Source organism: Merops nubicus, unplaced genomic scaffold, assembly GCF_000691845.1.
Source record: "Merops nubicus isolate BGI_N331 unplaced genomic scaffold, ASM69184v1 scaffold677, whole genome shotgun sequence".
Classification (NCBI taxonomy): domain Eukaryota; kingdom Metazoa; phylum Chordata; class Aves; order Coraciiformes; family Meropidae; genus Merops; species Merops nubicus.
In genome coordinates this window covers 102,308-123,838 of record NW_008618079.1, presented here as the reverse complement: position 1 = coordinate 123,838, position 21,531 = coordinate 102,308, and the positions used below count along the sequence as shown (strand labels likewise).

Genomic DNA, 21,531 nt, shown 5'->3' with positions numbered 1-21,531 from the left:
AAGGAGAATAGTAAACAGTGGTAAAGATTTGGGGTAGGTAACTTGATGTGGTTTTTGGTTTGTTTTTTTTTTTTCAAATATTGATGGGAGTGGGATGTAAGTGCATATTTAATTCTCAGTATGAAGTAATATTGTTGACATAAAATAAAACCTACCTTTCTAGTCAGCTTGCAGACAGAGTTTCTGAGACAGAGTTCTAATAATTGGAGGTCTCTAATCCTGGGTTTGATACCATTGGAAATACTATAAATACAAAATATTAAAAAAATTAATAAGATATGGAATAGGTCGATACAGAGGACTGCATGCAGGGAAATGTTGTATAATGCACTAACAAGAACTCGAGCCATATACAAATTGCAGTGTAGTGGGGTCACATATGCTCCTGCTTCAAGCATGTCACAAGCCTCCAAGTTGCAACAAAAAGCACAGGACCTACAAAATAACAGATTTTAAAGCAAGGGGAGAGCCTGATGACAAACGGATCCACAAAATGACCCTCCATTTTAACAAAAAAGTTAGAAGCACCAGCTTTTTTTAAAACATATGCTTAAAGCTATGTCACAAAATTTGGTGCAACTGTCAGTTTAAATGAAGAAAATTGAAATCTACCAAACAAAAACAAAGGGCAGAGTCCTAGCTCAAGCACTACTTGGTTTTAGTTCCTTAAATGCAGTTATTGGAGAGGACGTGAGCTATCAAGTTATAAATTTACCACTAACAATTACACTTAATTTCTGAAATCTCAATACCTAATTCTAAATGTTCTGTCTGCTTCTCAGGTAGTCCTTGCCTCTGCAGTAATTTGTAATTTTTGTAGCTTCTCTGTTTGCTGAGGCAAGTTGTTTAAGTGCTTCAGTTCAGATGAGTGGCCACATACAATGTTTTGAGCTTGGCAGGTGTTAAGAGCTTAACCAAGAAATGGAGTCTAAGCTAGGTCTGAGATCCTGAAACTAGAAAAGTTGAAATCGTATTAATTATTTTGGTACTTCAAGTTTGTGCATCACTTGGGATTTTTGACTGGCCCAAAGCCTGTTAGTTAATCAAACCAAAAACCTCTAGGATGCCTTTTTTCCTTTGTTAAATCTGTAATTCATTCTGGTTTATGTCCTGGCTCTTGCTTCCATTGGTTGCTCCAGCTTGTACTCTTTGCCCATATCCCACATTTTTCTGTCATCTTATCTACTTTCTCACTCAGAATATTTATTTGCGGTCATGTACTTCACAGATACAATTTTTTCTGTAATTGAGATATGAAACAGTGAGAATTCAGTTTTGCGGAACACATGGAACCTGACCACCATATAAATTTCATTAAGATTCGGCAGATTGTGTGGAATAGTTTTGATAGAAAAGCCAACACATTTACATGTTAATTGTAGCTGAGCAAGCACGACTGGATCATCACTAGTAGACAATAGTGATTTGACTGAGCTGGGAAGCCTGTGTTCCTCGCCTTGCTTAGCTGCTTAAATATACTAGTACAAAACCCCTGTTCCTGTTTTAACCCAGAGAGGCAAGTGAAGTATGCTGTTACACAGACTAAACTGCAGTAGCAGCTGACATCTCAGAAGACTCAAAAGCTGTGAATGATAAAGCAGGAGGATGCCTGTGCTCTGGAAAGGGACGCTTCAACTGTGATTTTCCTTGACTGTTTATTTTCCTTTATAAAACATATTCCTATCCCATCTTGACGCAGAAGATTTCAAAATTGAATGTCATTGGAGCTGAGCTATGTAGCAGTACATGTGCTGTGATATGCACTTACAAACACTTGATCTTTAGTGAAGTTATTATTTTGCTGAATTCTTTAATTGTTTTTTCTCAGTAAAATGATATAAATAAAAAAGTTACAGGTATTTAAGAGAAAATTTGAGAGTACAACCATAATAATAGTCATTCGTTATTTCCAAAGTTTTATCCTTTTATCTTTTTGTATGTTTTGATTCTGCTTTTGCCTGTGTATACATGTAAGAAGAAAGAGTCTGGGGCTTGTCCAGCCTAAATGTAGAAAAAGTTGTCATTTTTTTCTAAACGCAGGATGTTCTTTGTATATATTTACTATTTTGTGAAGTACAATTTGAATTATCCCAGGAAGTAGGGCTTCCTCTATTTCCTTTAGAAGAAAATTCCTAATAGATCTTAGTGTCAAGAAGATTTCCTGGAGGTTCAACATTTTCTACTTCATCCTATCACACTTAATAAAATAGTCCTCTATCTTCCATCCATTCAGAATACGCAATGCTATAAACTTCCAGTGTGTCCCCAGGTGCAGTCTTTTATTTCACAGTCTTCAATATGCTTTTCTTAAACAAACATAAGTAAATGAAGAAGGAATCACTTTCCCTTTGTAAGATGATAGTTTAGGTTAATCATTATTTAGTCTTTAGTCTATTTAGTAGACACATAAGACAGCTCAAGTACTGGGAAAGCTTCTAATCTACTTAGAAAAGTAGAAACTATTGTTGATGGATAAAAGACAGTCATGAACCTCAAGGGTCTATAAATAAAAATACTGAAACATTATGATTAAGAGAGTCAGTTAGTAAACCTCCTGTGTATTGATACAGTGCTTCTGTTTGTCGGCTGTAGATTCTGCTAGAAATACTTCAGTCTGAACAAAAGGTTAGAAACGTAAGTTCAGTGAGCTGCAAATCTTGATGTAACCATGGCCACTGCATATAGAGACCTGCTAGTCTGAATGTTTTTTGGAGTAATAGAAGAATGTGCATTTTGCATTATTGTTTAAAGGTCCGATTTCCTACTTTGTTTGGATGCTGGTGGAGTCAATGCCACTGTGCTGAAAATGTGGCTCCTTACCTTTGCTAACTATCAGTACAGGTACTTTACTGGGGCAGGGGCTGGATTTTCTGAAGTCCTTTAAGTCCTATTTCATGCAGTCAGGATTGGGTGCTTTACCAACTGAATGTAAATGTGAATGGAGTTTTTTCACACTTGTCTCCCAGTGTTATATAGGGAAGTATTAGAGTTTTCTTTCTTAGCTTGTAACTACTTAGTCACCTATTTGCACCTTTTACGTTTTGGGATCAGAGAGAATGTTTTTCTTGGCTTTGCTTGTATAGTGGTTCTGCTTTGACATTGTGGATAGCATTTTAGAATTCTTTTCATGAAGTCATATGAGGTTAAATGATGTTTACAAGACAGCCATCTCAATGAGTACTTTTTATTACCAAGCAGATCATATATAATCACAAAGAGAGACACCTGTATGCAGATATTCTGTGGGAAAAGGAAAAGCAAGTTGTTAATTCTACAGGAAGTCTCTACCTATAATAAAAACAGTCACATTGGCATTTATCTTAGTAAGCTAAATGTTATCAGGGCTTATCCTGTAGTTCAGTGGTGTTTGGCTTGATCTGGCCATCTTCATACTGTTTAACTCTCTTGCCAACTCTCATGCTAACTTTTGAACTGTGCCTAGGAATTATATGGGGAAATGCTAATTAGATGCAGTGAAATGTCTGCAAGAGACCTTCAGAGCTGGGTTCTATCAATTTAATGACGTAGATGACCAACTTCCAGGTCTCAAACCCTATCACTGTTTTAATTAATTTACACACACCCATTTGGTCAGATTAAAGGTTCATCAGGCTCAGCATCCTGCTTCTAATGACTGCCAGAAGTAGTGCCCAGGGAAAAGCATAAGGACGAAGTAAGCAAGTGCCATGCTTCTCCCCATGTGTTCTTCCAGCCTCCAATTATTTTGAGACTGTGATCTCAGCCAAATATGCTTTCAGTGAATTTGGTAGCCTTCAGTGGACTTCTCTCCCTTTAGTGCAGTTTACCCTTGAATTCATGTAAACTTTGAGCATCTGGAGTATCCTGTGGTGAGGAGTTATGCTGTTTATCTTTGTGATTGAAGAACCACTTCCTTTTGTTTATTTGCAGATTGCTTCCTCTTAATTTAATTTGGTGTTCCCAACTACTTCTGTTGGAAGATTCTTGTTCTCCTTTTCAGTGTCAATCAAGAATCAATACGCATCTGTCGTGCATTCCTGATCTGTGTCTTCCTAATTGAAGAATACCAGCTTGCTTAGTATCTCCTACTATGAAAACTGTTCTGTTTTTGATCATCCTTACTAGCTGCCTCTGGATGGGTTTGAGTTTTGTTGCAGAGTTAAAGATGGTAGTAGCAAGAACTTCAGTGTATACAATAGTACAGTGAAATTCTTTGTTTCATTCTCTGTGCCTTTCAAACACTTCTTCACATGGAACTTCTTTTTTTACCATCTCTTTAGCTTTGAGTGCAGCCTCAAGATCTTATTCCTGGTCCATTTGAGCCAACCATTAACAGTGGTTTCATTTAGGGAGCTGTGATTGTGTTCATAGACTTTATGGCTACATATGGGACATAAAGATTTTACTGTCTTCATAATCTTAAATATACCTACACCAGATTTCTTTCGTCCTTTTTTTGCAACATCATTTCATCTCATCAAGTCTCTATTGACTTTATCACAGTTCATCCTCATCTGTTTTATCCATATAATTTGGTATCATTACCAGATTTAGTCATGTACCTCAAAATGGTTTGGTTGGTGTGTGTGTGTGTTTGTTTTAATGAGATTTGACTGTATGCAATTCATGTCTTGCTAAGAACAAGATTAGCTGAAAAGCTACTTTGTCAATACCTAAATGCTGGTGTGAACTCTCAAGCTCTTTCTGCCACGGATTAGAAATATGATATTTGACGGGTGCCTTTTCTTGGCATTAGAAAGGTATCTTTTTCAGTCTGACTTCTCTCCACCAAGATCTGGTGTAATCTTAGGCTCTGAAAATGGCTATTTGCACATACTGAGTACAGTTTACTTCAGTCCACAAAGCTCTCCAAATTCCCATTGTTCCCCCAATGTAGGAAGCCTCTTCCGTGGTAGGCTGAGATGCAGACCACTGGTCAAGAAAAGGCACACACGGTGCTCTACAGAAACAGCCAAGCCTGTTCTGAATGAGCTATCTAGGGTATCAGAAGCACTGAAGCTTCTTCAGTGGGAGGTCTGTTGAGATGTAGGGTTTAATTACATGAGCAGAGTGCCAGTCATTTAGAGGTACTACTTCCAGTAATGGTTACTTCTGTGCCACCTTGGAGATTTCTGTAAAGACGTAGCTAGAGTTTTATGACTGGATACCATTACAGCTATGGACACCTAGAAAAGATGTACCAGTATGGAAACAGCTAAGGCTGTAAACCTTTTGAATAGTAATTTTAATAAATGGTAATTCATTTAAAAATTAATGTAACAAGGTTTGTTTTTTCTTTTCTGTAAAGAATGCTGCACACTTAGTGTCTGAGAATATATTCTGGAGGAGCAAAGACATATCAATTGGCAGTTATAGAGAGCACAGCATCATCCTCTCTCTACATAGACATGTTGATGTCCCATTTTCCACTTAACAACTCTGAGAGCTGTGTAACACCAGTGTGGTGAATGCTGAGGCTTGGGGTCAGGGTGCTAGTGTGCAGGAGAGAGGCTAGAGATGGGCATGGACCTTGGATGCGCTGCTTGGGAAAAACAAGAAGAATGGGTGTTCTATTTATATGCATTTTTGAGAGAGATGAAAGAAACTGAAGTTAATTCAGAAGCCAGAGTGGGGTACATCAGTACTGACATGGGAAGAAAACCAAGATTTCTAGTGCCTTTTAGCTCTTCCATTTGACTGCACTGCCCTACAGAAGATATGTGGTCTGGACATTGTCTTAAGTAATAAATGTGACTTCTATTTGGAGTCATAAGTGGAGTACAGAATTTCTGATTTCCTTGCTTTTCATCAGCTTGGCTAGTGAATTTTTTGTATTCTGTGATGAGTGGAAAGTGTCCCATTCTCACCCTGTGCATTTGGCTCACCACAAGAGAGGGGTCATCCTCCTCTGCAGCTACTTCATCTTTTAGCTCAAGAGATAAAGCTTGTTGCTGAGAATTAAAATACTTTCTTTTCAGACTCCACAGATGATCTTTGGTGAAAGGACTTATAGTTCATTATGACAGACGATTTTTGTTGTTTACCATTTATTAATGTGAAAAGACTGAATTTAAAAAAGATGATTACTGAGTCAAAAGATAAGAAATGCCAGAAGAGAATTAATTTGCAAACTAGATGTGACCTAAATTGGATTAGAGAGAGGCCTGGAAATAGCCCATCGTATGAGTGTTCCCACAAGACACTCTCAGAGAAACAGGTCTGACTGAACTTCAACAAGCAGTCATTTTTGTTCAAACTTATTTTTCTATCATTGTTTCTGGATTTTTTTGTTGTTGTTGTCTGCTTACTATTTTTGTTATTTGTTCATAACTTACCTTTCCTGTTTTACAGACACCCACCCCTACTTTTTTTTCTTTCCCTATTTTACTTTTCCAAAAGCTGTTTACATTTCACTAATACTTTTGTATAATATCTTTGAGGAAAAAGCTGTCTTTAACTGGAAGTGCTATAAGCATTGTAGGTACAGTGTACCATAACATGAGTACTTCAGCTCCTTACAGATCTTACAGGTTCTGAAGGACCTGGACAGGCTGGAGAGCTGGGCAGGGAGAACTTTAATGAAATTCAGTAAGGGCAAGTGTGAAGTCCTGCATTTGGGGAGGAACAACCCCAAGCATCAGTACAGGCTGAGGGCTGCTCTGTTGGAGAGCAGTTCTGGGGAAAAGAACCTGGGAGTCCTAGTTGATAGCAGGATGACCATGAGCCAGCAGTGTGCTCTTGCAGCCAAGAAGGCCAATGGCACCCTGGGGTGCATTAAGAGGAATGTGGCCAACAGGTCGAGGGAAGTCATCCTCCCCCTCTACTCTGCCCTGGTGAGGCCCCACCTGGAGTACTGTGTGCAGTTCTGGGCTCCTCAGTTCAAGAAGGACAAAGAACTCCTGGAGAAGGTCCAGTGCAGGGCTACTGAGATGATCAAGGTCCTGGAACACCTGTCATATGAGGAAGGGCTCAGGGAGCTGGGGATGTTTAGCTTGGAGAAGAGGAGGCTGAGGGGGGATCTTATCAATGCTTATAAATATCTAAAGGGTGGGTGTCAGGAAGATGAGGCCAGGCTCTTCTCAGTGGTGTCTGGTGACAGGACTAGGGGCAATGGCCGCAAGCTGGTGAACAAGAGATTCAATCTGAAGATAAGGAAGAACTTCTTTATGATGAGGGTAACAGAGCACTGAGACTTTCAAGGCCCACCTGGACATGTCCCTGGGTGATGCACTCTAGGTGACCCTGCTCTGGCAGGGGGGTTGGACTAGATGATCTTTTGAGGTACCTTCCAACCCCTAGCATTCTGTGAATCTGTGAACTTCAGGTAGTATCATTGATCTCATCTTACAGTTGCCTAGGACTAAACTTTAAAGTAGTTTCTTATGGCTTAATTCTCTGCATTTTCTGACAATGCAGTCTAGGTGGGATTTTTTTTTTTTTCTCTTAATTTCAGAACTGGTGATAGGTTTACCTTTTTGAGTGAGTGCCTTTTCTTAATTTCTGGTTGAAAGTACACATTTACACTTGTTTACACACATATTTATGTGTGTAGTAGCATAAGTCATCCCCTTCCAAGAAATAAAACGCTATGACAAAAATATTTAGTAACGTACCAAGTAATTGATTTATAAATTAAAGCAGAGTTATTAAAGTAAACCTTCCTCTATCAAGAGCTTTAAGCCAGAAAGGAGGCTCTGGAGGCAGAAGGCATTGCAGCAATAGAGAGTAAGCACAACTGAATCCTTGCTGGCAGGTGCAATGTATTACTTTAACATAGCAAACTGAATTGAGTGCCTGACATGTGAGCCTCCTTTCTTTCCAACGGGAGGCAGTTCTTAGGAGCTGCTGAGCAAAGATATGCTGTAAGACTGAGCTGGTGGGGCTCCACAGTGAGGAAGTCATCATTACACTGCAGCTGCTACTATCAGTGAGATTATGGTGTATGCACTGTTGGAGAGGATTATTACTCATGAAAAGGAATACTGTCAGGTATCTAATGAGAAGAGGCAATAGGACAATCTAATAAAACCATATAGATTATGCAATATTAGAAAACACCATTTAGTATAAATTGCATATGCAGCCTTGCAGTTTTTCTAGTTTGACCTGTTTTTGAAATTGTTGAAAAAAAAAATTTGTGATTTCCTAGAATATGCATGAATGCAAAGAAGTGAATTTGCAAATTAAATACATGTGTTTAAGTCAATGAGCTTCCTAAATGAGCTGTTGCAATTTTTAGTGAGAGCTCTTCGCAGTTAGAATAAGAATCAGAATTCATGAACAGTGTGATGAGAGAAGAAACAACAAAACAGCTGCTCACATTGGTCACTGTGGAACAGGAGATGACAGAACCTTTGTTAATGAATACACCAAAAATAAAACTCAGTGTGGGCTTTCTACCACCTGCAAAGAGAGATGTGGATGTCACTACTGGAGCAACATACATGTTGAAGTGTATTTAATTCTCCAAAGCACTTTATCTCCACTGGGCAGTAGATGATGTTTGTTCAGGTAATACTGTCAATGATACAAATGGTTCTTCTCCCATCTTTTCCTTTGCAGCTGCTTCTTCCTATCCCCAGTGTCCCTGTGCACTGCTATTGCGACTGGTTGTGTGACACCTAGTGAAGTAAATCAATAAGGGAACTGTGTTGACCAAAAAAACCCTCTGTTTACTAGGTTATATCCCAGCACTACCATCCCAGATACTGCTGTTTGTGTGGGCCTGGTGAACGTGTTTAATATTCACAACTACAGAAAATTACATTATTTTGGTTGTCATGTGACAGGAATAAATCTAGAAGTGCAGCCTTTGCAGAAAAGACATGGCAGTCCATCAGCTTGCACAAACACTTGATGTTGCTTTAACCATCTGCAGAACGTCTTCTAGAGTCTAAATAACAATATCGGTAGCCTGCCAAAACTATGAAAGCATGGGTGTCTAAAAAATACTACATTCTGTGAAAGCAATACTATTTGTCAACTGCTGACAAGAACAGATTGTTGCCTTAGGAGACCAGCCTTGAAAAGAAACTAGTTTATTCCTCCTACGGAAAAATCTTCATTCAACACTTACACTAAGCCAGTATAAACAGAAACCTCCCCACTAAAAGACAGATAGAATTTTAAACAGTTATAGCTGAAAGTCAAATCAATTTGTAGTATTTACATTACAAAGGAAAAATAATGTACTTCTTAAGTGAGACAGCTTTTTTTCTTCTTGGGTTTTAAACTATTGATATATATACGCAAGATACTTACATTCAAAATTATCGTCGAGTTTGGCACTGGAAAGTTAGAGCCAAATTCAACTATTAGTTCTGTCCATGAGTGATGTAAGAGCAAAATTCTGTAAAAGCTCAAAAGTATTTGTGCAAGTCAAAACATGTATTATCATTCCCTTGTGTTAGGCGCAGTGCGGACAGATCAGACCATTTATCTCATCCCAAAGATATTGCAGTCAAAATACAGGATTTAAGACAGAAGATAGATACCTACAGAACAACCAGATGTGGTTAATGAAAAGATAAATAATATGAAAGATGATGCTTCACCTGTTGTGTAGATTCTGTGCTCATCACACCAGACAAGAACTGGTCTGAAGGGAGAGGTTATTGAATGGGGATGGATGGTATGACTTTGTGTAAGCCTTGCAATGCCAAGTTCTGCCCTGAGTTTAGTACTTGGGTGTCCCAGTGTTTAAGTATGTGTGCATGAGAACCAGCAACGCAGAAGATAAATGACGAACAGAGTTTTAACAATGACATCCTTAAGGGTATGTGAGGGCAGGATGAGGGAGCATTTGTGAAAATCCTGTGATCAAATCCGGATGAAATTGGTAGCTCTGTAGACAGCTGAAAAAGGTTATGTTTATGGTCGGGATGTGGTTTCTGTCGGAGAGACCCATGTAGAGATTATTCTACTTCTTGGTGACCAATAGGATCAATGCTGTTTTAGTGACAAACAAGGAAGCTTTCTCAGGGAAAAAAAATGTTGAAAGCAACACTTTAATTCAAATGGTTAGATATCAACAAGAAGGTACTGGAAAATTAAGATATCTGCTTGGACAGAAGGCCAGTCTGGAGTAGAAGCATAAATGATGACTCATAGAAATGATTGTTGATTTTACATCTGCAGATGAGATTAGCCAGAGACACTGTAGAAGGAGTGGAAAACTGGACCATGAGTGTACCCTGTATAGCCTCTTCATGGAAAGTTGCTTGTCTGAGTTGTCTGACTGAATTCATGAGTCTTTATAGTTTGGAAAGCCTTTTGGGTTTGAATTACAAGAAAAGCACAATAAATGATGTGCAATACACCATTTTTTAAGCTAAAGTGATACTCCGTGTATAGAATGTATTGTAGAACTCGGCCAGATGGAGTGAACAGTAGAGTATTCATTACTATTCAGGGTGGGGGTTTTGCAGTCTTGAAAATGTATTCTGTGATTTCTTTCTGTAGATGCAAATCCTTGAAATAAACATCACACTGATTTTTTGGCAAAGCTCTGAGTTATTTTAGGAAGCTATTTACATCCACTAAAGGCTCTGCACTTAAATACCAAGTAGCATTTGAAATGAAAATCACCAAGAAAAAGTTTAGTGGTTTTTCCTTATAAGGGCGTTTTACCTGACTGATTGTACTTTCTCTGAAGAGAGAGTATTAATATATTTGAGTGAATGCTGAGAATACATATTATCTAGGAGAATGAAAGGCTTTCGGGTAGTTCATGCTTAAGGCTGTATTATTTTTCTTATTATAGAACTTTAATCTTGGATTAAGAAATTTTCTTTCAAGTTAAGTCTGGGAATGTATAATCAAATAATTACCAAAAACAGTGGACTTTTGGATGCTGATTTTGTTTGGTGTGTTTTTTGTTTGTTTGTTTGGGTTTTTTTCTCCTTGACACTGAAAGGTTTGAAAAGGGGTAGGGGGAAAAAAAAATCCCTCGCACCACAGTAAAATGACGATAGCAGAATGAGCCATGGCATGGTAGCATAGCTTGCAAGCCACAACATCTAAATTTCATGTGGCAAAAAATGGGAGCCTCTTAAGCCTGAGTACATTCATTTGGGGCATTTATTACTGAATAACAAAGCTAATTTGTGGTTAGTCTTGTACAAATTGTAGCAAGCAAGAGTTATCCAAAATCTCAGTGTGTTTTTATTTCTTGTGCCAGATAATATATGCCACCAAAAAGGACAAATTTATGTCTTTATATTTCTTTTACCCTAAAACATCTCTTAGATGAAAATGTATGTTATGTACTATTCTATGTAGATTGGGGTTTTTTTTGCTTATTACAGTATTATTTAATGTCTTTCAGTATTATTTTAATGATCTTAACTACTAGCTCTGGCCTGCATCAGGGAACGTTAGTAGTGTAGATTTCCCCAAAATAGGGTTGCATTGAAGATAAGGACCATTCAGAGACCTGTAAGGAACACCTTAAGAGATCAAAGGATCGTTCAGTTGTGTTTTCAATGAGGTGTTGCTGCTAGCCTTGCTTGTGGCATTTTCAATATGTAAAAAAATAGAATTTGAGTTTTCTGAAAGCCTTAGTTCTCAAGTATGTCATGGTTCTGTAGTATATATAAGAAAGTGTTTCAATAAAATAGTAACTGAGGACACTATATTGCCTGCCAGGGTGCTGTGGAATTGGTAGACCATTTTAGAAACCGATGTTTGTGGATGTTGCAACGCGGGAGTTTACCTTTCATGAAGAAGGTAAAAGTACTCCTGAACTACGTGACTTCAGCAAACATGGATACAGTCCTTCAATCTAAAGAGATTACTGACTCCTCAGACTACATTTATCTTCCCTATTTGTGTTCCATCTGTGTTTGGTTTGATACTGATTTTGTCATTCTTCATCTCTGGACTGCTACTATTCAGTCACTGTGCTTGGTGATAATGGCACAGTGAGAGTACAACAGCTCAATCATATTTTTATCCTGTATCTTCTCATTTTAACTAATGTCTCTCTGTCTTTCAATGCTTTCATGAAAAAAGATTTTTTTTTTTTAATTAAATGAGAGAATTTTGACTCCTTAAAACGTGCCTCCTGCAAACACTGTAATCATTACTCAGCAAAGACATCTTTCATGCTATGAAAAGCTGAAACTATTTTAACATGTGACTTTGTCACATTCTCCAAGAGAAAGCAAGGAGCAGTCTGGAGGAAATGTCACCCTGGAAGAGTATACAGGGCTATGTATGCCTCACCCCCATAAAGACACACATAAAATGAAGTATCATCACATCTGTCTAGAGCATTTTCAAGCAAAATCTAAACTTAAGTCCATTTCACTCTATTGTTCAGTCATTACAGTACTTCTCTGCCTTTTCAACCCCAATTCCCTCCTCCAAACCTAAACTCTTCTGGCTACAAATGAAACCCATTATTTGTGTTATTACTATAGAAAACTTATTGTCCTGTTTATAGGATTCTTTCCTATGTTTGAGTTTCCTCTCTCTTTCCTCCTAACTTTTTTTCAAACTTTATATCATTCTGCTTTGGAGAAGAGCAAGTATCTAAAAGTTGACAAATTTCCATTAAAAGTATGATGCCCTGAATGAGATAGATAGTGTTTTTCACTGTTCTCATCAGTGCCAAGCAAACTACAATAATTGTGTTTTTTTTCAGTTTTGCTTTCAGTAAATGGAGATAGGAGTTTAGCCTTTTAAAAATAGCTTCATGTTACAGACTTCTGCTCACTGTGTGATCCATGATTATCCCCAGATCCTGTTCTGTAGTAGTACTTCAGGAGTTATTCTTTGCTTGTTTTTTGTGCATTTGATTTCTCCATTTGGAGAGCACCTCACTGTAACATTTATTGGACTGGATCCTTTTTTTTTTTTTTTTTTTTGATTGCTGTTCTGATTGATCAAAGACATTTTGCATTTTAAGGTCTTACCATGAAGAATACAAATGGATGGCTGCCTCATTCCTGATGACAGGAAAGGGTAATTCATCAGAGCAGTTTTGGAGCCATGGTCTGGCCTGGCTTCAGATCATTCTGTGCCTAAGATTCTGGACTCAGTTGAGGTGTTAGTTTGCCTTTATATAGCCTCTCTGGCTTAGAAATGCTTAGAGCTTGCTTAGAAATGTGATACATGACACTAAGTGGTAATTAGCCAATATGAATGCTTTCAGTATTGCTCAGTCTGTGTAAGTGAAGCACTAGAGAAAGATCTTTCTCCAGACATGTTGTGTGGCTTGGTCAGGCATGACACCTCTTGTTTGGTGTTCTTTCACAAGACTGTGGTGGTGCAACTTGGAATCAGAAGTTTTTCTGGTCACAGTTTATCAATAAAAATATCTACTAAACTCTCTGAATTTCTGATCTTTGTGATCACCTGCGTTCATGCTGTGTCAGAGTATCCTAAGTAGGTGGGCTTGAGAAGACACAGGCTTCCCAGTGACATCCTACAGGTCATCATCACTGTTGATTTTAGTTTACTAGAAGTCTATTTCTGCAATGTTTTATGCAGTCTCTTTCTGACCCTACTTAAGTAATAGTCTTACGTAACACAGGATTACAGCCTCCATGGATGTAAGCTTCTTGTGTCACCCTTCCATTTCCTTGCATAGTTCCTCCCAGTCTGGACTAAAATCATTATTGTGCCTTGATTTCCACTCCTGGTGGAATGGTATAGTGTCTCAGTAGTCCTGAGGTGCTTCACCCCGACTATTGCCACTTTCATAAGCTATTCCACGTTCTGCAGAGAGGTTACAGGGCAGTCAATAAGAATATGATTGAGATGGAGCCCTTCATAACCCCAGTTCTCCAGGCATCTATCAGCAAAACCAGAAAGAGAAACAGAGAGGGTTTTTTAAACTGAAGGTGCTGATGTTTTTAATTTATGTCTTACTTAGTTTTAGTTATATAATAATAAGCATTGCTGTGAGCTGTGTTCAGTTTAAAAGAAGCTATGGAGGAATGATCAAAAGGAAAGAAAATCCACACAGAGCATTCTGCTGAGGCAAAGCTGTAACAAAACACAGAGAAATGTTTTAAAAAACACAACTACCATAACTATCTTAAATATATGCAGGGTAAAATCATGGAGTTTCTGAAGTTAAAAAATATAAGGTATGCACAGTGAGTTAGTGATACTGCGTAGTTTGTGTAGTTTGGAGAGTATTTCGGTTATTTTACTGACTTTAAAATGCTTGGAACAAAGGATAATCAGGAATTCCTGATTAGTATCATTAACAGGCCAGTGCTGGGAAGAAAAAAACAAACAAACAAACAAACAAACAAACAAAAACTTTACCTCTTTAGGTAAATTCTTTGGTATGAATGTGTTTTATTTCCAAATGCATTAGCTTGCCTTTATTGTAAGGAGGAAATGGCATGCAAGGAAAATGAGGCAGCCTTAACATGGACAAGTGAGTGAAAGGCAGGTACTCTGCTCTTGCAGAGGCCACGCGTGAAGCCCTGGCTTTAATTAGAGAATGTTACCAGTGAATGCAGTGTGTCCGCTGTTACACACAGCAGACTGGATACCTCCCAGCAGCTACAGTGGAGCAAACCCATCAGCTTGTCCCACCAGGGTAATTGAAAGCAGAATGCACCCAAAGACGTACAAGTAATTCAGTGTTATATTGGATTAGTTTTCATTAACTAATAAACAAGGCATGGCATTTCCAGAGTTTTGTCATCCTGTTTTTGCAATAAGTAATCTTTAATTTTTTCTTCTGAATATAGTATAATGAGGCAGGAACATTAGATATAAAATGACATTAACACATTTTTCTCTCTTTTTTGTTAATCTATGAGGTAAGCCACAATGTTGGTTATTAACAGCCTCCTTTACACTGCAGAGTGGCTTCAGTGAGTCTGCAAATTGGCTACATTTGAAGCTGTTAATTATGCACTATAGTGTGTTCCATAAAGGCAGAAATGAGCGTGACTTGGCTCAGGTCTCATGAGAATAAATGGTAAAAATTGGACCTCTGTTTGGTTTGAATTCTGGCTTCAGAGAGGCCACGGGTATTCCATTTGACAGGCTTGGCGAGAACAAATCATTTACTCCATTAAAAAATCAGAATATGTTCATAGTAAAATTGCCCACCTGGCAGAAAGCCCATAGCTCTTGAGACTCTGCAGCAGTCCGATGCTCGTTAGCGGGGCCGGAGGAGCTTTTAATCGTTTTGTCTAAGAAAATGACAAACATCTTAATATCTTGTAAATTATGAAGAGTTTTTCTTACTTCTCTGAAGTCACCAGCCACATGTGTATGTGTCTAGAACTGCCCACCAGCATTTTAAAGTTGCTGTCTGCCTGTTGTATCAATGAAAGGCGTGGTCTCCAACACATGCTCATCTAACATCAAGGCAAATGATAAGCAAGGGTGAGAGGAGGGCTGTCTTTTGGCTTAGGCTCTCTAGGTTTTTATATGAATGCAGATGTTGCATAACAAATTATGACACAATACTTTTAACTTAGGTTTCCGCCTGTGCATCAAGGAATTTACAGAGTGCTACTATTTCTGCAGTGAATCTGTACATATTTGTGTCATTTTCTCTTAAAGTATGAGAGCAGATAAATCATAGAAAAAAAAACAGCTCCATGAATTGGAATGATTTTTCAATCATCTAGAAATATATTTGATAAGCAGATATTATGTCAAATGTATGATTGCACCTTTGTAGCTGCTGCAAGACTGTACCAGTGTAATTGCTACTACCTGAAAGATTCTGAAATGTTCAGTGTGTCACAGTGACAAGAAATAAAATGTCATTTTTGCAGCTTCTTACATAAGTTTAAGTCACCAATTTTAAGAAGAATAGTAAGTTTGGAACTTTAATGCTATTTTTTTAAACTCTCAGTGAAAGAAAATTACTATCTCAACCAGTGCCTTAACCCATAGAAAAAAGTCTTTATGATTTAAACATACTAAAATAACCAGTGTTAAATTCTTACAACTGTTTGGTATCATTTCAACTTTCACAATAAATGCATAGATTTATCTGTTTGGGGCTTTTGGGAGTTTTGGGTTGGTTTTGACAGGCAAGAAGGGCAATACTTGAGGAAAAACCTCAACAGTATGATTCAGGCTAGTGTGTAGCATTGAGTTTGTTATCAACAAGGTGCATTAAAATGGAAACAATGGACTAACGAAGCCATCTTGCACATGGGATTATTAAATTCACAGTTTGCTGTTGCTAATTTGTTAGTAGGCTTCAGTTGTTTGAGAAAGCTCATACAAACTCATTTTGCAAAACTGATTATTAGATGAAATGCCTTCTGTCATCACCACTGGAGGAACAGCTCTGAATCAGGGCTGTGTCACAAATAGAATTAGCTGAATGATCTCAGTTCAATACCATTTACCTAACAGAATTACAAAGATGATGCTGATATAATGAATAGGTTCTGCCCAGACAAGTGTAGTCCCCTGGAGATAATGGAAACTCAGTGAAGGGCTGGTGACTTTCTTTAGTTGCTATGAAGAGCTTGGACTCTACTGCAGTAATTTCTCACACTTTTGTCAGAATTACTTTTGTGATCTGACAAAGTTCAGCCTAGTGACCAAGATGCAATTATAAAGCTGTTTAGACTTGTTGGTTCTGGAAGACATTCTCCCTTAAATTATGCTTCTTAAGCAGGTGTATTTTGTTCACTTTGATGAAATACGTTAACTAAAATAGCATGGTAGTTAGAGATAATGCAGAACTAAATCCTTTCATGTGTACTGTAAAGAATATTTTGTTTTGTAGTCAGTGTTTCATGAGGAAACAAAAGAACCAGCCTATATAGTCAATTCTGAAAGATTCTTCCTACCATTTTTTTTTTCATTTGAGTCATGATGTTGTTCATATTCATACTTGTGAGAAAATTTTTAGAACAGAAATTGTTTCCATTTTTCAAATGCAGTGAACTATATACCAGTATGAGTCAAAGACAAATTATACTATGGAGGACAGTTCTGTTATCATATCTTGAAAAAGCAAGAATTCTTTATTAAACAGTCTCAGAGTGAAAGCAATTAATTTAAATGTGAAGATTTTCAGAAGGAAAACTATCCCCCAGTAAATTTGTTTCACCACTGTGTTCTCGGAACACTGTGATAACCAAGAATATTTTTTCTGTGGTGACTCTTTATGAACGGTCATTGACACTGTGAAGTACAGAGAACTGCAACTCTCAGAGTGCTAGGCATTTTTCAGGCAAGTTTATTTGGAAAGAATTTCTCTTGGAATGTAGGGAATACTTTTGCTCGTGCATCCAGAAATATGTGTGTAGTATGTCATGTAGAACAGACCAGAATCTTAAAATATTTTTCCTGTTGAAAATTGTCAAGTGTTAGTATTTGTCTTGTATATATAATAAAATAAAAATTCATTCTTTTAGGGTGAAAAAGGAGATAAAGGAGAACCAGGACCTGAAGGCATTCAAGGAAGAGAGGTAAACTGAACAATAATTAACCAGTCAAGTTACAGATTTGGGGGAGAGGGGGGAAGGGTGTTGGGGGTGGTTCAGCATTGAAATTCAGAATTCATATAGGGAGAGTGATGGATTTAGAAAATGTGTATGCTTGGAGAGTTAACATCCACAATATGATGGGGCAAGAAAGAGATGCCTTCAGGTGAGATACAAGTTCTTAGAGCTTCAGGTTGGACAGGAGAGCTGTGGGTAAGGATGTGGTAGGTTCCATGATACTTCTGTTGATGCCTCTTGAGATAACTATGGGGATTAAAGCACCAAAATATGAATGAGAGTCATTCCTGTTTGGATATTCTGCTGCAAAAGAGGACATTTCTGGAGGCAGGGTAAAGCAAAGCTAGCCCTGGAGTCTTTGTTTCTCAAAAGGAAAATACACAGGCTGTTAGCCAGTCCTGGGTGAGAGCCATGGGTCGCTCCCTGTGCCATGTGTCTTCTGTGATAGAGAATTTGACTTAAGATTTCATTACTTTTCTCTGCCAAATTTCACCTACCTTGTTTAATTTATTTGGTCCATATTTAACTACAGCTTGAATCTGTGTCTAAAAATACTGGATAATCCTGATCATTCGTTTCATATTCAAGCTTGTATCTGAGCTAACACTACAGACACACCAAGTAATAAACCTTACTTTTGCCTAATTTATTTTTAAATTTACTTTTTTTTTTTTAATGCATATTAAACCAAGATGAGATGACCTACAATCAGATTTTTTTTTTTCAATACTATACTAAAATGGCCAACAAGCATGATTTGAACAGCAAGATATTTTAAATATATATATATATAAAATCAAGCCAGCTGTTCTCTTTATCCTCCTCTTTCTTTCCTGCCTCCTCCTTGACCTAGCCGAGGGTCAAGCTGGGTTTAGGTTTTAATGCAGGATACTGTTGGCTTTCCAATTGCAAAGCATCACAGTTGAAGACACAGAGCATCTCACAGAGGGATCTGAACCTGACTGTCAAAATTCTGTGAGGAGTGACTGATATTAGTACTGGACTCCAGATATAGGATTTGGAAAAAACATTCAGCAGATATTTTTAAGCAACTTTACTGAAAGAGTAAAAGGGTCAGCATTTGACACAAAAATGCTGTGACAGTCTAGCTGGGTCTACTGAAAATGCAGTAAACCCCAGACTACCTAATTATGACATTGTTTATGTCATCTAGTTTTCTATGCATGCGATAGATAGAAATATATTTTTCCTATTTTAGGTTATTATAATTTAATGCTAGGTAAATCAGGCTATTTTTGACTAATACTGGATATCCTCCATATGAAAACATATACTCTGTACTGAGCTGAAACTAAATTTAGGTATTCAAAGAGGTATTTTCTTGTAGCCTGCCTGTCTGTAAAGGTGAACTGTATACTTCTGTCATGCATACATATATGCTGACAGCATGGAAAAAACACATCTGTGTTTCTTTCCATAGCTCTGGGGACATTTCTGTGTTGATCTTACACGATCTCCTTTACTACATGGGATCTTGTTCCATAAACCTTTTAGGAAGAGTAGGAAGAGTAAGGTATACCAAGTATCTGGTGAACTCTAGAACATATTTGACATAGTGTCACTGTGAAAGTGTGAAATATTGAACCTTTTTATTTTGAAATATTCATTGTGAAATATTCTGTGTCAAGAAATGGTAAACTATCATAATGGGAACTGTCATTAAAACATCTTGAAAGTAAAATTGTATTTATTGAATGCACACATAACTCCTTTTTAACAACACCTACATATGAAATACTTTGAATTCAGTTATCAGTGTGCATGGAGATGCCAGTCATTAAGTTTAAATTTAAATGACTGTGTATCATTGACTCTTGGGTGCTATCAGTGTCTCTCAAACTCATTCCACATATAGAAATATATCATCTGATATTTCTGAAATAATCAAGTTAATCTGCTTACATGGGTGTAATCTGCAATGCTGTATAAAGAAAGCCTGAAAACACTTAAAGTTAGTGGTATCAGCTGCTGGCAGTGCTTGTCTCTGCCTGGGGGAGTGAGGCTTTCTGTACTCACAAGTGGAGAACTTGAAAATGACGGCTGAACATTTTATCTTGCACAAATGGTAGAAACATATTTGAATTTATTTTAATCAAAATCAGGAAAGTAGGTGTCACAGAACAGTTTTACTTGCTGTTAACACTTGTGTTTTCTTAGCTGTACAAGAAGTTCTTGTTAGAATGAAGTAGCATGACAGAGGGGAAGCCAGACTTGATTTGGAGAGTAGGCTTTCTATAATGATGAAGAGACACCCGAAAAGTTTAATTCCCTTAGCCCTCACTGATTGTGCTAGCTGAGTCAGTTAATCTCATTGAGAACCAGGTTTTTGATGCCAAACTATGAATATATTTAACTGCTCTGCACATCTCCCAGTTTATCACTCCAGGAATCCGAGCCAAGGTCTACAATGCCGTGACCCAGTCTGGGACATTATTCAAAATCCATCTGACAACATGAATACTTACTATAAATACTAGTAATGTGGTTGCCATTGTTTTTAACTTCTTAAGGAGTCGTTATAAATAGCGTAGTACATTAATAATGTCCTCCTCTCGTGTGTGTTCACATGACATCTGTAAGCAGGTATTTGCCTGTATGATATGAAGAGCCAGTTTGCTCATCATAATTCCATCCTTTGTATCACTATAACAAGTGGAGCTTCATAGACACACTGAAAGAAATCCTGATAAATACAGTTTCTTCTCCACCATACTCATATCCCATATGGAATAAGGACAAATTTGCAACACAAATATCCATGAAACTATCTGTGGAGTAAGAGCTATGTAATACTCAGACACTTGTGAGTTGAATTAAATGGAAAGAAAATCTTTATCTTTGAAACTCTTTGGGGTCATGTCATTTTCTTGATCAATGGTGCAGGTAGGAAGCGAATACCATGGGATGTTACCAATTAATGTTTTCTTGATATAAATCTTTCAACAAAAATAGGTGAAAACAGAGTTTTATCATATCTATAAGCATATGTCACACATAGCTAGAGAAAGAATAGAGTCCTCCTTGTAAATCTTAAAAAAAATAAAAAACCCACCCTGAAATGAAAATCTATTATATAATCTCTAACAGCATTAAGCCAATTGATTCACTAATTATACTTTTTCTCCTGCTGGGAAAGATGACACCCTAAGTGACTTTTGAAAAACTTTCCAACTTGCATAAAATGGTGTTACTCTTCACATACCTGATGTCAATGGATGGATCTCAGAAGTTCAGTAAGCATTGAAAAAATCCCAGGTTTTCAACAGAAAGACAGAAAAAAAAACATAGGACCTTTTTATTTCTGTGCTTGTTGGAAAAGGTGAACAGAAGTATGAAGATTTTTAAAGGGATATGTTGTCTTGTTATAATAGTAGCAGTCGTTTACCTTGACATCCTTATGTCCTGTCTCTCCAATCTTGAACTCTCTTACTACTAGCATTATAAGGAAATATTTGTATAGGAAGGGAAGAAATCTATTGCTTTGGTTGAGAGTAGCCTTGAAGAGAAGGACTTGGGGGTGTTGATTGGTGAGAAGCTCAACATGAGCCAACAGTGCACTCATGCAGCCTAGAAGGCCACCCACGTCCTGGGATGCATCAAGAGGGGTGTGGTCAGCAGGTCAAGAGAGGCGATTCTCCCCCTTTACTCAGCTCTTGTGAGACCCCACCTTGAATACTGCATCCAGTTCTGGTGTCTCCAATATAAAAGGGACATATATCTGTTGGAATGAGTCCAGAGGAGGGCCACAAAGCTGATCCAGGGGCTGGAGCATATCTGCAAGAGGACAGGCTGAGGGCACTGGGATTGTTGAGCCCGGAGAAGAGAAAACTCCAGGGGGGCCCTTAGAACTGCTTTCCAATAGCTGAAAGGAACCTACAGGAAGGCTGGAGAGGGACTTTCACAAGAGTGTCCAGCAACAGGACAAGAGGAAATGGATTTAAACTGAAGGAGAGTAGGTTTAGACTGGATCTTAGGCAGAACTTCTTCAGTATGAGGATGGCAAGACTCTGGAACAGATTGCCCGGAGAGGTTGTGGATGCCCCCTGCCTGGAGGGGTTCAAGGCCCGGGTGGATGAGGCCT

At 37.9% G+C, this 21,531-nt stretch overlaps 1 protein-coding gene across 1 annotated transcript in view; it reads left to right on the top strand.

Moving 5' to 3' along the window:
• COL19A1 (collagen, type XIX, alpha 1) overlaps positions 1 to 21,531 on the top strand; it is a 188,893-nt gene that overhangs the window by 74,181 nt on the left and 93,181 nt on the right. The window contains exon 11 of the mRNA XM_008943299.1: positions 17,343 to 17,396. Coding sequence (XP_008941547.1) covers positions 17,343 to 17,396 — 54 coding nt within the window. The remainder of the gene's footprint in view (positions 1 to 17,342; positions 17,397 to 21,531) is intronic.